Source organism: Pollachius pollachius (assembly GCF_949987615.1).
Source record: "Pollachius pollachius genome assembly, chromosome: 1".
In the NCBI taxonomy this organism is placed as follows: domain Eukaryota; kingdom Metazoa; phylum Chordata; class Actinopteri; order Gadiformes; family Gadidae; genus Pollachius; species Pollachius pollachius.
Window position 1 is genome coordinate 11,986,837 of NC_136934.1, and position 14,620 is coordinate 12,001,456.

At 44.2% G+C, this 14,620-nt stretch overlaps 1 protein-coding gene across 1 annotated transcript; it reads left to right on the forward strand.

Annotated features, from left to right (window-relative positions):
* Window positions 1–1,178: 1,178 nt before the first annotated feature.
* Window positions 1,179–10,939, forward strand: npffr2a (neuropeptide FF receptor 2a; the record flags this gene model as incomplete). Its single annotated transcript, XM_079731012.1, has 3 exons — window positions 1,179–1,536; window positions 6,311–6,410; window positions 10,090–10,939. The coding sequence occupies 3 exons, from the start codon at window positions 1,179–1,181 to the stop codon at window positions 10,937–10,939; spliced, it is 1,308 nt and encodes a 435-aa protein (XP_079587138.1).
* Between the last annotated feature and the right edge of the window lie 3,681 nt (window positions 10,940–14,620).

Below are 14,620 nucleotides of genomic sequence, written 5' to 3' on the forward strand. Positions count from 1 at the left end.
ACACACACACACACACACACACACACACATACACACACACACACACACATACACACACACACACACACACACACACACACACACACACACACACTCCCAAGACACGCAACGTTTCCAGAGGCTGACGTGAAGAGGCAGCCTGGAAGAGACAGTGTGTCACACATTGCAATAAGATCACAGCGCGTAGACCTATAGGCATGTTTAGAAAAAGAACAACAGTCACAGAATGCAGTCATGAATTGCAACTACACGTTCAGTCTTTATAAAGTGCTATTTTAAAAATGACAAGATGTTTTTTGGGGGGTGGCCGCTGTATCTCAGGGTTAGATTATGTTTATTCGCCATATTTACTACAGCCCTTATCGTTCTGTAGCTTCCCTTTGCCGAACCGAGTCCCGTTCTGTGTGTGAATCGGTCGTAATATAGCCGCAACGCGACCCCTTTCCACTACAGCCATACACATGCGCGCACGCGTAATTACGCACGCACGTATCCACCAACACCGACCTAATTATCTGATTCATTCCGGTCTCTTGACCTCAAATCCCCTCTCGCTGTTACGGAGTTTACCCTGAAATTCAAGATAATAACAAAGCCAACCCCCAATGTCTGGATACAAATATCCCCAAAAAGTAAAAAAATAAATGTATAGGCTTCATGGTGTAGATACTGTAAGATTTCGGCAAACAAAATATTGACCTTGATTAAACCCTGCTCCGCTGAAATTCAGGGTATTTTGTCCACTTTAGGCATGCATAATAAAGTAGGCCTTGTGATTTTGGGGAGGGAAACACAACACAGCAATGGCTACTCAAGGTATGCTATTGCACGGCACAACGTTTTTTGCCATCCTCAAATCTATGTGACGATTGTACTCTATTTTCATACGATTACTGACTCACTGATACTCAAACAAATTCATAAGCGTCTAGCCATTGTCAACGTGATGTTAAAGTGCAAAGTAGAAAAGCACAAAGTCGTTTTGAAAGGTAATGAAATAGTAACAAAAACGGTACAATTTACATAGGCCCATGTACGTTTATGTAATCCGTGGCTCACATAAATCCCCTATATGGGTATTTGGATATGAATATGAACACATATCGGATTAACTCTGCGACCCTAGTTGCATCAGAAGAGCAGACCACTCATCACGCGTTGTCTCTTCAGGGTGCACAATGAACGAGGAACCGGACGGCAACGTCACTCAGACGTACGACAACTGGACCTTCCCTAACACCTCCTCGACGTCGTCCGCGTCGTCATGGGAGGAGGAGAACCCTTTCAGACCCAGGAATAACATCACATACGTTGGATACTACCTGCACGAGTCGTCCATCGCGGCCATCTTCGTGGCGTCCTACCTGTTAATCTTCCTGGTGTGCATGGTGGGCAACGGCGTGGTGTGCTTCATCGTGCTGCGCAGCAGGAACATGCGCACGGTCACCAACCTCTTCATCCTCAACCTGGCCGTGAGCGACCTGCTGGTGGGCATCTTCTGCATGCCCACCACGCTGCTGGATAACATCATCACAGGTGAGCGCTTCAAGGCCCCTTCCCCCCATGAGACTGGGACTGGGACGGATGGACGGTGGGGGACCAAGAGAGAGCGAGAGAGAGAGAGAGAGAGAGGGAGAGAGAGAGAGAGAGAAGGGATTCTGATGTTTGTCTTGTCACCGTTTGAATCACCAGACGCAGCAGTTAATCAATAGCAAGGTATCTCCGGGGAGGCCGATGGAGACACGCTTGCCAGCGGGCAGTCTCATGGCGGCGAAGGCGCACCAATCTCCCGTGTATTCCATTAAAAGACGCAGCCTTTGTTTCTGCTCTGTCTCGTGGCGTACAGGAGGACGCCCTCCGACGCCGGTTCTTTCTTTCTGTGTTTGGATGTGACGTTCTTTTTTATCACAGGCACTACAATAAAAGGATAAAATGAGCACTGTTCCCCTTGGTCTAATCTCAGCCGTGTTGGTGTCTACACCTGGGGGCACACGGGCAAGGGGGGGGGGGGGGGGGGGAGACTCACAGGTGCGCTCTCAGATCGCATCTTGATGCCTCATACAGGAGTTTAATACATTATGGTTTGTATGGCCAGTTTGGAGAGGACTTTGTTGAGGTTGAATTTAGTGTGTAGGGTTTGTCTAGTGAACAAGGATTTACGCAGGAACGATGCTGCGATAAGTTTATAAAGGAAAGTCTGCTGACTGAGGTATGTCACGCTGTCAGACAGTTATCGAAGGGGAAAATGTTTGCGTGAATTAGGTCTGGGGACCTGATTTGGCTGTCTGTCAATACGATGACTTATTCTTTCAGAATGTAGAAAAAGTTCCCCCCCAAGAATGAAGAACATCATTATCCTTGATACCTGATTCTGGTATCAATGGTATGATGGTAGTTTTTACCAAACGTTCGCCCCTGATTCTGTTTTAAAGAAAACTTTGATATAGAACTATTTGTGGGATATATCTGTATGTATGTAAATGGAATGAGTCTCAAAACTCAATATGGACTAAACAAACTTTTGGTAAAAAATACCATCTTTCTTCCTTTATGTCTCCAAGCCCGAGGTGGTAGACCTCAATCATGCACAAAATTATCCTATGATGAGGCAGTTCATTTCCCTGCAGCTTTGGATATCTGTTTAATTTCCAGCAGTAGATTGGGCTGTGGATAGCGTCTGATGAGGCACAGCCTTCACCGGCCAACATGTGAAGGACTTTCATTAAGTAAAAGTGATGTATGAGTTAGCTGTTTAAGTTCGTTTTTTAATCAGCGCTTATAACCTATTAATCATCAAACCATATCTTGGCCATCCTTCTATATTAAAGTACAACTTCTTCGCCCGTTGTCTCTGAGTGAACCACATTCAAAGCCATGTTTATCTCAGGGAACTCTTGGTGGAAGCCTTCGACCGACGGTACGAAAGTGCCATCTGATCCTCAGTGCAGTGACTAAAGAAGAGCCTAGAAGCAGGGACAGAGTAATGACAGAGTTATGAACCAAAGAACCGCTCATTCATGCTGTTATTGCTCCCACAGCTAATCTTTATGCTATTGTACATTTTACTTGAGAGCAAGCCTTTCCTGAACACGCTCAGAAATAAACCTGCTTTGGCTTCAGTTGTTTCGAGTCCAACTATTTGGCTGCCGCCCAAATTAAAGCTCTGAGCGAGCGTGGTGACGGCTCCCATTGATTTAGATGCCAATGAATGTTGCAGGTAAATTATTCAGTTTGTAAACGGTAGCTGTGTCAAGCTTATTTTTAATACCTCACATTACATTTCTAGTCTGAATTGGCTACAAAGGGTAGCACTTCAAACAATGGGGGTTTTGACCAAACCACTTACAATAACTCGATAGGGGAAGGGATGAGATTCAATCTTGGCTCCTTGAAGTGAGTTGGTACAGGAGCATGCGCTCTTTCCATATCAGTTACATCAAGTCTGGATATATATAGTGTGACACCGCACTAGTTAACTGCCTGCTATCAGGAACATCAAGTCTGGATGTGTATAGTGTGACACCGCACTAGTCAACTGACTGCTTTCCCATGATAGAGGCGCTATTTCACATCCTAGGGCACGCATACCCCTGTGACATGGTGCTCCGATGACATGGGGCAATCAGGTCCTCATTTAAAACTTTTCAATGAGGGCTTTTAAAGTCAAAAGTCAAAGTCAAAGTAAGCTTTATTGTCAATTCCAAAATATGTGCCAGACAAATAGAGGAATCGAAATACAATACAATACAATACAATACAATAAAATACAACACAATACAATACAACTTTATTACTCCAACTAGGGGAAATTTGTTTGAGCAGCTTGTTGTACATACAGACACAGTAACATACAAACAACAAATACACACACACAACTACAGAGCATTTAGTTATTGAATTGCAGGGGGGATGAACTTGCGTTTGTCTCATGGTGCAATGAGGAGAAAAGGGTAAAATTAGGTAAAATAAAATAATATAAGTGATATTTACAATAAATCAATTCTAAATAGTGCAAAATAATTCTGAATAGTGCAATGGTAAGGCAAAAAACAACAACCAGTATATATAAAATAAAGTGAAATTCTTTTTTTCTCACAGCTTGCCGTGAATGGATTAAAATGTGCAATATGAGGAACATTATGGGTAAGAAGTCCAGAGTTCTTGGGGGCAAATGGAAGGGGGGTTTCAGAGTCCAGAGTTCATTGGGGCAGAGGGGAGGTAAGGGACAGAGGGGAGAGAGTTGAGCTTCCTGACAACCTGGTGGAAAAAGCTGTTTACCAGTCTGTTGGAGCCGGGCCGGAGGCTGCAGTACCGTCTCCCAGATGGAAGGAGGCTGACGAGGCTGTGTGAGGGGTGGCTAGGGTCACCCACAACGCTGGTTGCCTTGTGGGTGAGGCAGGTTCCGTAGATCAGTGTCCAAGCTAGACTTGTCGTGAAATGGGCTGACTCTGTGATTGATGATACTGTTGTTATCCTTCCTCCATAGTCTCTGTCCAGGCTGGTCCTTTATTCCTAGGACAGTGGAAAGACACCACAGACTCGCAGACACTACTTCCTGGGGCCCTCCTCCTTGTTACACGCTGCTTTGGCAAAGTCCTGTTAACTGTGTAAAAGAGTTGCATAGTGTCATGAATAAATCATGCACATTTCAATGTCTTTATTTGTGTCCGCATTTATAAAATACATTGCAGGGGCACAAATATTTTCAGTTGCTTTTGATACCCTACATCCTCGAAACAACATGTTGTAATGCTTGAGTCAAACATGCACAGAGTAGACAACACACACACACACACACACACAGACACACACACACACACACACACACACACACACACACAGACACACGCATGGGCGCACGCACACGCAAACGTAGACACACAAACTCTCACTCAAACACACACACACACACACACACACACACACACACACACACAAACACACGCACAAGCACACAGCATACACTGACTGTCAGCATTGATGAAGTTCACTTGAGCAAGTTCAAACCCTCTGGAGCCAACCATGGTTCTGCTCCCCGGGACAATCTGTAACATAGAGATCCCTTCTGTCCAGATATAGATGTACATCCATGACTGTCTGCACAAATTACACACACACACACACACACCTTTACGGTTTGTTCATTGATGCTGTAATCAAAGCATAAATGGTCACTGTGCATCATCCTTAGGTACCATCTATACCCAATATCAGATAATCTTTATTGTACAATTTCCTGTGACATGTGAGGAAACGGGTTGAATAACAACATACAAAGGCAGCCTGTGATTCATGGAGCTGCGGTCCAATTCGTCCTTCTGGCCCTGCAGACAATGTGGCTCTACATCGGACGGCCTTCGTATGCTGGGAAATGTAGTCCCCCTCATTTCAACACACACAGCCTCCCTCCAGAGAACGGACACACACTAGCCAAATGAATCATCGCAGCTTCAGTCCATGTTTATGCCCTATGCCGATCACGCCATCCAACCCATCGCTTGAACCAAAGACTTAAACTTGGGGGTGCATTGCAAGTTGTAGCTGTTTGAATACAGCATTTAACCGTATCCATTGATCCATCGCCTCTCAGTGGAATTTGTGATGGGGGTTAATCCAAGGGTAACGCAATGCACTCTGAATATCAAGCTCTAGTAAGCAGTCAATAGACTAATCACGCCGATATACCGTTTAATAATTCACACATTACATCACACTACCAAGATGACAGCATAAATCAGACTCATGGACCGTAGTCGCCGTCCTGTTTTGTATTATTAAAAAAATCCCTGCATTAGTGTGTGTCTTCTCTTTAGGTAAGCTAGATGGATGGATGGAGAGCTTTTTTATTCATCCCTGATAGGACATAAAGACCTAACAGAGGCTCACATACAGAAGTTGATCTAATGTGCAAAAACTTTAAACAAAGAACCAAAGAAAGAATTTGTGTCGATGTTGAAGTACGGGCTCGGTTGCGATTGGTCACCGGTTGCAGGGTCACCGTCATGCTCGGGATGGCGGACTTCCTGCCCTGTTGAAGATTAATTTGAGTTGGACAGGAGAGCACATCAACAGTGACAGCACCCTTTGGCTGGCTGTCTGCAATGATGAACCACCCTTGAGCAAGTTCAAAACCCCTGGAGCTAAGCAGGATTCTATTCCCGGGGGGACCCTCATATGTATGCTTCCCTGTACAGATATCTGTGGTGAAAATCAGTGTATGCACACACACACACACACGCAAAAACACACACTGAGCTGACGTGTGCTCAGCGATGCTAAAGTGTTTTCCGTTCGTCTCTCTGTCTGACAGGGTGGCCCTTTGGAAGCCTGGTGTGTAAAATGAGCGGCATGGTGCAGGGCATCTCCGTGTCGGCGTCGGTGTTCACGCTGGTCGCCATCGCAGTTGACAGGTAAACCGGCAGGGTGCAGAGTGTGGATCGGACCGCGGGTGTTATGGGAAGTAACAGTGTTACGGCCGTGAGGCTCGTTAGTGGTTCAGAAGGGCACATCTCAGACGGGCGTCACACGGACGTTCAGTGTTCAGCACGACGCTCGCTTGACAAGTTGAGTCAGAGTGACGGAGTGACAGGACAGGCTAACTAGGACAGCTTTATTTTTTCACCAAGTTTGTTTACCATTTCATCATGGTGCTTACATTCAACGCCTTCATCAAAAAGTGGCAACCTTTTGACACAACCTTTTTTTCTATCATCGGCACATTAATGAGCCGGTACGGTTTTGGAATCATTCTGGAGGATGTCAACAAGACAACACCGGCGAAGATTTGGTTAGAGCCCACCCAGAAGCGATCGTTACCCTCGTCACTGGATATATCCAAGTGGCACTAACTTTTTAATTCTGTCTGTCTGTGTTTGTTTGTCTTGATCCCTCCAACATCGACAACGCAAATGGCATCCGTCCCCACCTGGGCAGCCTTGCTGTTGTAAACACCATCGGGCTGCGCTAATTCTTGTTTTATTTACTCATAACATCCCAGATGTCAAAACCACTCACTCAGCCACGGCAGCAGCCACACTCCTAATCCCACCGAATCGCTTGGTAATTCGTCAGCGCATGCGCCTCAATCTGCCGCTGACAGCAGTATGTTGAACGGGGCCGTGACTGGTTGTGAAAACTATGCCGGGAAACAGTCACAGAGGAGAGGAGACATGACACGACAGCCTCACTCCCTCCTCTCTTTTCTCTCCTCTCTCTTTCTCTATGTCTCTCTTTGTCTCTCTTTCTGTTTCTCTCTCTTTGTCTCTCTCTCTCGCTCTCTCTCTCTTTCTGTCTCTCTGTCTCTGTCTCTCTCGCATCTCTCTCTCCCGCTCCACCTCTCTCGCTGCGTCTCTCTCCTTTTCTCTGTCTCTATGGGCCCTATCTTGCATCCAGCGCAATTGACTTTTTACACCGACGCATGTATCTTTGCTAGTTTGCACCCGGCGCAAAGCCGATTTTCCCCTGCAGCAAACCTGCGCCACTAAACTTGCGCCCTGAGAGGCATGTCGGCGAAAAGCAGAGGCGTGTTCCGGCGCAAATGATGCATGGTGCTATTTTACAGACCGATAAAGCAGTTGCGCAACTGACCGACAAATACCTAGCGTAAGTGCACTAGCGCATAGCGCAGTTAATGTTGCTATTTTGACGTACCATGGCAGGTCGGAACTGCAACATAAGCTTACACACCAGTAGGCTATACACAGCACAAACATGCAAAGCATTTGCCTAATAGAAATGTTATGATGATGATGTGGATTGTGTAAATATTTTTTTTCCATAGGGGCTGCATGAATGAACACTGTAGTAGGCTATGCCATGCGTTAAAATAATAATAATGACAATAATAAACTCGAGCAAAGTAGGCTATATCCCAGCCTTCCAAAACAAAATCTTGTTTTTGGGTAAATGATAACGTTGGTTAAATTATTTGGGAAAGAACAGCTGATACAGCGGTAATAACTTGTATTTAAATCAATGCATCTGCAAAAACTGTACAGCAAACACATATTTTCTTGACACAGACATCGTGTACAAGCCCATGACTTTTAGGATTGATGAGTATTTGATCGTGAGAAAACATAGTTTTACCGCGAGTGAGTGTTAAAAAGAATAAATTAATGCGGGTGCGAGTGTGTGCCTCCATCTGTTTAAACACACGCAAACTAAATATGTAACGCATAATACAGTCCATGGCAATGTACATTAACGGGGGGACACATGCATATTAGGAACACAAGTCGATAACGATAATGTATACAATACTGGTAAGATACGATGTTTGTTAATGTATTGCCGCATGTCATTAAATAGACCCACAGTTGCGGCCACAGGACCGCACATCATATGTGTGTTAAGTTTTCTTTCAAAATTTACATGACGACTAAATATTTCTGAAGTTGTAGAAGAAAACGCTATTCCATGTGTGAATTAGGCCATATTATTTGGCCATAAACTGAGGCATTTGAAATTTAAAATTCATGTGGTCATGCATCTGTCTCATCGGACACTGCAAACGCGCTGTCAAAATATCAACTCGTTTGGTTCAAATGCGCTCATGGCTCTTAAAGGGGATGGGAGATGGCACTCTGATTGGTTTATTGCACGTTACGTCCAAACCACACCTAAGGGTAATTAGGCTACTTCAGGGCGACCCTTTTTAGATTTGCGTCGGGCGCAAGAGTCATTTATCTGCCGGTATAGTCGCAACATCGTCATAGAACCGCTCACAAAGCTACTTGCGTTTGGCGCTTCTCACTTGCGTTTCAGACCGTTAAAATAGGGCCCTAAATCTCTCTTCTCACCCTCTCTCTTTCTCTGATTCTCTTTCTAATCCCGCTCTCTGTTTCTCTCTTGATCTTTCTCTCTCCTCGCACTCACCCCTTTCTCTTGATCTGTCTCTCCCCTCACCCCGTCTATCTCTTTCTTGCTCTCCCTCTCTCTGTTCCTCACCCTCCCTACTTCTCTCTCCTGCTCCCCTCCTCTTTTTTTATCTTTCTCTGTCTATCTTCCCTCTTTCACCTTCTCCCTCTCCCCCTTCCTCTCTCACTCCCTCTTTTTTACTCTCTCTCACCCTCCCGTTGCTTTCATTATCTTTCCCTCTCCCTCTCCCCCTTCTCTTGCACTCTCTCCTTCCGTCTCTCTCTCTCTCTCTCTCTGTCTCCCTCTATCTCTCTCCCCGTGCCCGTAGCCAGCTATGAGGTCACAGAGCTCTGGTCCCCTGCCTTTTTTTTTGGTTGCTTAAAATATAATTGGGAACAAAAACAGTTAAGATCTTCTCAGAGATGATTCTCAGAATATTCAATTTAGATGTTGGGCACAACCCCCCCCCCCCCCCCCCCCCCCCAGACAAAACTGAACCCCCGGACCTCACTATTGTTGAAACCCTGGCCACGGCCCTGTCTCTCACGCGCTCTCTTACTTTTCCTCTGGCTCTCGCTCTTTCGCTCTCTCTCTCTCTCTCTCTCGAGCCCTCAATTCAGTACAATTCATTTAATTTAAAAAGACCCTTGTTGGCATTGGAAAATTAACATTTATATTGCCAAAGCAGTTCAACTCAAACAAAGGATAACTAAGTATGTACTACAAAAAGGGAGAAAGAATAGCTAAATGGGAGTGAGTGAATAACAAACCAATTCCAGGAGCTGGACCCCAGAAGAGTCCTTACCCAATCTTTGAAGGCCTTGTTGACCCTACAATGTAGATGCACAATACAGCCTACAGAAATATAAATAAAAACCTCTCTCTCAGACAATTTTCACATGCCTTCTGAGAAGATGGACTGTGTGTGGGTTTGAGCATGCTGGTCAAAACCAAATCTGGTTAAACGTCCTCTTTTGAACTTTGAACTTGCAGAGGAAACATTTTTAGCCTCAAAAATCGATGTAATGTTGCGGTTGCTGTGCCATTAGCCAAGGGGTTTGACATGAACTTTTGACATGTCTCTGCCAGAACCATAAAGGTTGGGAGTGCATCATACCATCTAATATATGTCTTCAATGCTGAAGATTTCGTGAGTTGAAATCCTCTGAAATCTTCTGTTTGAAGTGGACTGCAACTAACTTTTGTCCTTCTTATTCGATCTGCGGGCAGGTTCAGATGCATCGTGTACCCCTTCAAGCAGAAGCTGACGCTGTCCACAGCCACCCTGATTATAGTCGTTATCTGGGTCCTGGCCATCTCCATCATGTGTCCCTCTGGGGTCATGCTGCAGGTCACCAAGGAGCAAACCATCCGTGTGCTGCTAGGGTACAACAACAAAACCACTCCCTTTTACTGGTGCCGAGAGAACTGGCCCAACCAGGGCATGCGGAAGATCTACACCACCGTCCTCTTCGCCAACATCTACCTCGCCCCCCTCTCCCTCATCGTGATCATGTACGCCCGCATCGGAATCACCCTCTTCAAGTCGGCCGTGCCGACGGGCGGCAAACCGGGCCACGAGAACCGGCACACGGTGTCCAAAAAGAAGCAGAGGGTCATCAAGATGCTGCTGGTCGTGGCCCTGCTGTTCATCCTGTCCTGGCTGCCCCTGTGGACGCTGATGATGTTGAGCGACTACGCCAGGCTCACGGTGCAGCAGCACCGCGTCATCAACATCTACATCTACCCCTTCGCCCACTGGCTGGCCTTCTTCAACAGCAGTGTCAACCCCATCATCTACGGCTTCTTCAACGAGAACTTCCGCCGGGGCTTCCAGGCCGTCTTCAAGTTCGGCCTGTGCTCGGCCAACGGCCATCGCAGGAAGACCTACTCGCACCGACTGCAGGGGAACTCGGTGCTGCCGGCCAACCCCAAGGCCTCGGTGGAGCCCATCTCCCTGAACAGCCTGGACAACAACACGTCCCGCAGGTCCAAAAACGTCAACGAGCAGGACCTGGTCATGGAGGACCTGGACAAGGTCTCGCCCAGCAGCGGGGGAGTGACTGCCGTGTCTATTTGAGCGGGACAGGTGACATCTGTGTCTATTTGAGCAGGACAGGTGACCTCTGTGTCTATTTGGTTAGTTTGCTTTCGTCATGGATTGAAATTGAACCGACATGTGGGGACAGGACATTGACTGTGTCAGCCAAAAGCACAACTGCAAAAGTGAATTGCATTTTTTTTCTTCTTAAATGTTGAATGTTACGTTATCAAAATAGTAGCAATGAAAGCAGCTTTGTATTTTACGCCTCTTCGAAATCAATCACAAACGTATTACAATAAACAAGTCCTTACAACCTCGCCAAGGGGTGAGTTTTATAGTAGCATTTAACCGGAAAAGCCATCCTTTCCTATCTCCTATAATACATACCATGTGGCACATCATGTGTAATATGAAGGGACAAGCATTCTGGTGATACTTTAGTCAAACCTACATATTTGTTGACACTGAAATTCAGTTGAAACTCTTCCTCTGTTGTCTATAACAATTTTATTAAAACAATCGTTTATTATGGGTAAAGCCTTTTTCAAGGATTTCAAGGAAATACGGCATCATTCGGTTTTTCCTATCGCTAAAACGTGTTTGAATATAAATTTCATACACACAAATGCCAGCTAAACTATAAATTATGACTGGAAAATGTTATTCCACAAAATGGGTTTACCGGTAATTCAATATTTCAAACATATATTTGGATGGATCATTTGATAAAATGTCCTTTATGACTCAATCCTCCACCCTTCTGATCTTGGTTTATTCAATTTGTTTTGTGAATGCAGATCAATATCGCATTAAGCATGATGTCTGTGCTCACAGCGAAAGTGGACCCTGCCCCATTTGAATTTACCGCTGTGAGGCCACACAGGCAGGGAGGCAGCCAGACTGGGGTCAACAATCAATACATAACTATCAGAAAGATTAATGAGTGCATGAAGAATTACTATGATTGCGCCGGAGAATTGTTGCCAAGTTTTCCAATCAGGAATTTTCTGTTCAAACTAGGGTTTTTGTCCATTGGCCATTTGGAGAAACCCGCCAACCTGAGTATGCTATTATTGAGAGTATCCTACCGAAAAGGCAAGTCCTTAAAACACAAGGCGAGCTTGCTTGCTAGCTATAGCGATAGTTCTCCCTAGCCGGCCAGGCCTGTTATTGGTTGATGTCAGGTTGTAAAGAGATATAAATAAATATGACAAAAATGAATCTAAGGTGAATTGCCTACTGAAACATTTAAATAATGGTCAATCAGTAATAGTCAATTAAACAGCATAGGATACTATTTTTAATTGTTATTTAAGGGTTAACACCTTTTGGCAGAGTGAGTGAGTGTTAATCAGGGAAGAAACATGAATGAATACAATAGGCCTCATTCACACAGGCATCCACAGCACTCAAACAGTAGCTGTTCAATATGTGGTTAACATTTATTGAGCACCAGCCATAATAGATATTTCTTGGAGGAGTGCCGAGAATTTACAAGTTACAGTAATGAAGTACAGGGAGCAGCTTTTAGAGGACACACATTTCCTCTAAACCTGGAGGAGTGGAGGAAGCATTTGTAACAATATGAATAATATATATATATATATATATATATATATATATATATATATATATATATATATATACACACACATCGCTGACATTTTGAAAAGCAGAACATTGCTTTGATTACCTTATTTCCTCAAGTCACTTAGTCTTGGTACAAAGAGTGTAATGCTGCTGACATGGCTTCTTTATGTACATCATGATTTTGTGAGGAATGTGCCGTTTAAAGTTTCTCAAAGTATTTCCTATTGAATTACAAAGTGTTGTATAACGATTGCTTTGATCTCCATGAAACAGTTCCTGTGATTTTTATCTGAAAAAAAAAATGGGACTGCCGGATAAACTTATATTGTCTACAATCATTTGATAGCCTTTGCCCTGTGCCCAGAAGTGCTGCTGTGAAGTTCTGTGTGTCTTTGTGAACTGTGGTTGTTAGGACTCCTATGGGTTTTGATCACCTAGCGGCCAACTTGGTTCTAAATGCCAGCTCGTTGGTGGAACTGAATGCAGAAGCCCGCCTTAAGTTCCACCACACAGCTGGCGTTTTTCCAAGTTTGAACCAAAATGGCAGATGTTGTTTAGCAACAAAAAAGAAGTGTGAGGCTTTTTGAACCTGTAGGTGTTTTTAGTGTTTCTATGGGTGACTAAGTACTGTCTGGCACTTTCTGTGGAGGCTCTGTTTCCAAATAATTTGTTGAAGAAAAAGATGTTGTCTTTGCTGTACAGAAAAACATTACACTAATGCAAACCTAGAAAAATACCAGTGCAAAAATAAGCTACGCAAAAAGGTTATTAATTTATTCTCTCCCATTTCGCCATCCCTACTCTTTGGGGCCGGGCGTTGGAACTGCCTCAGTACCATACCAGAGGCCACTGAAATGGGCACGTTTATTATACTCCCTGCTGGCTCTCCATAATGTTGTGCGACCGTGTGAGCCGACATGCTGTCACTCAATATTAATGAATTCTGCCGCTCAAACTTGGGAATTTCCCCTTGAGCAAAGATGTCGACCATACAGACTGCTGGTCAATTTCCATGCATGTCATTAGCCCGGGCACATTGTGCAGGATGAAATCAATGTCTGGCATCGTGGTGGGAGCCAAACTGGTTTGTGGAAACAATGCTGCTCGGTGTATCATAGTCTAGGTGGGGTGATTAGCCCCCATAGAGATGTGAAGGTCAGGTTTAATCTGCTGCAAGGGGAAGTAATTTCCCAGACCTTGTAGGACAACCGTTTCTAAGTCTCCTTGCCTCAGACACAGTCAGAACCCATGTCTATCATTCATACTTATGCTTTACTGTATTAAGTTGTTGTTGTTGTTGTATATGTTTTGCCATCTGTCAGAGGTTGTGTATGAGAATATATCTTATTAGTATCATTAAAGGAGAACATATTACTGAAAATGCTTACTGGTATAAGAATTCAAATCTCACAGTTACTGATGACTCTAGGGAGTGTCATCGATTGCCTATGCTTGTGACGCTTTCTTTATGTACACTTATTGGTTGGCGGAAGTGATGATGTAGTGGTCGGGCTTTGATATTGAATGTACAGATTCATTCTGTGCCTGTAGCACTCAATCATATAGTAAGTCCCTTTGCTATTCTTGCTGCTCCAAACTTTGCCAAATTGAATGGATGAGTACCCGTAAAAATGTGTTGTGTTGGATTTTGTACAATTTGCATGTGGATATGTTGTGTCATTTGTTGTGAGTGTTTTACTGCTTAATTCTATATGTTGGGATTTGTGCGTTTGTACCAGTATGGTGTGGAATTTACAATTGTGAACGGAATTGGTTTGAATGAGATTTTCGGTACTAGCAAGGAGAATGAAAGTTATCTGTGGTAGACACTGGGAGGGAGGTAGGACTTGACTGATATTATTTGTGAAGGGCTAATTTGAACACCTATTACCTCTGTGAATGTGTTCGTTAAATATTCATGGTTTAATGGTGAATGAATGCTCATGTAATCATATATTATCCATCGGGGTCACTGGCATATATTTAACAGTTTGCTGAACATCAAGAGCATTCGAGGAAGCAGCGTGATCTGTGAAAATGTAAGTATGTATTAATGCTAATGTTTGATCCAAATTCAGGGATTATCAATTTAACACAATAAGATACAGAACATTAACTCTTTTGTTA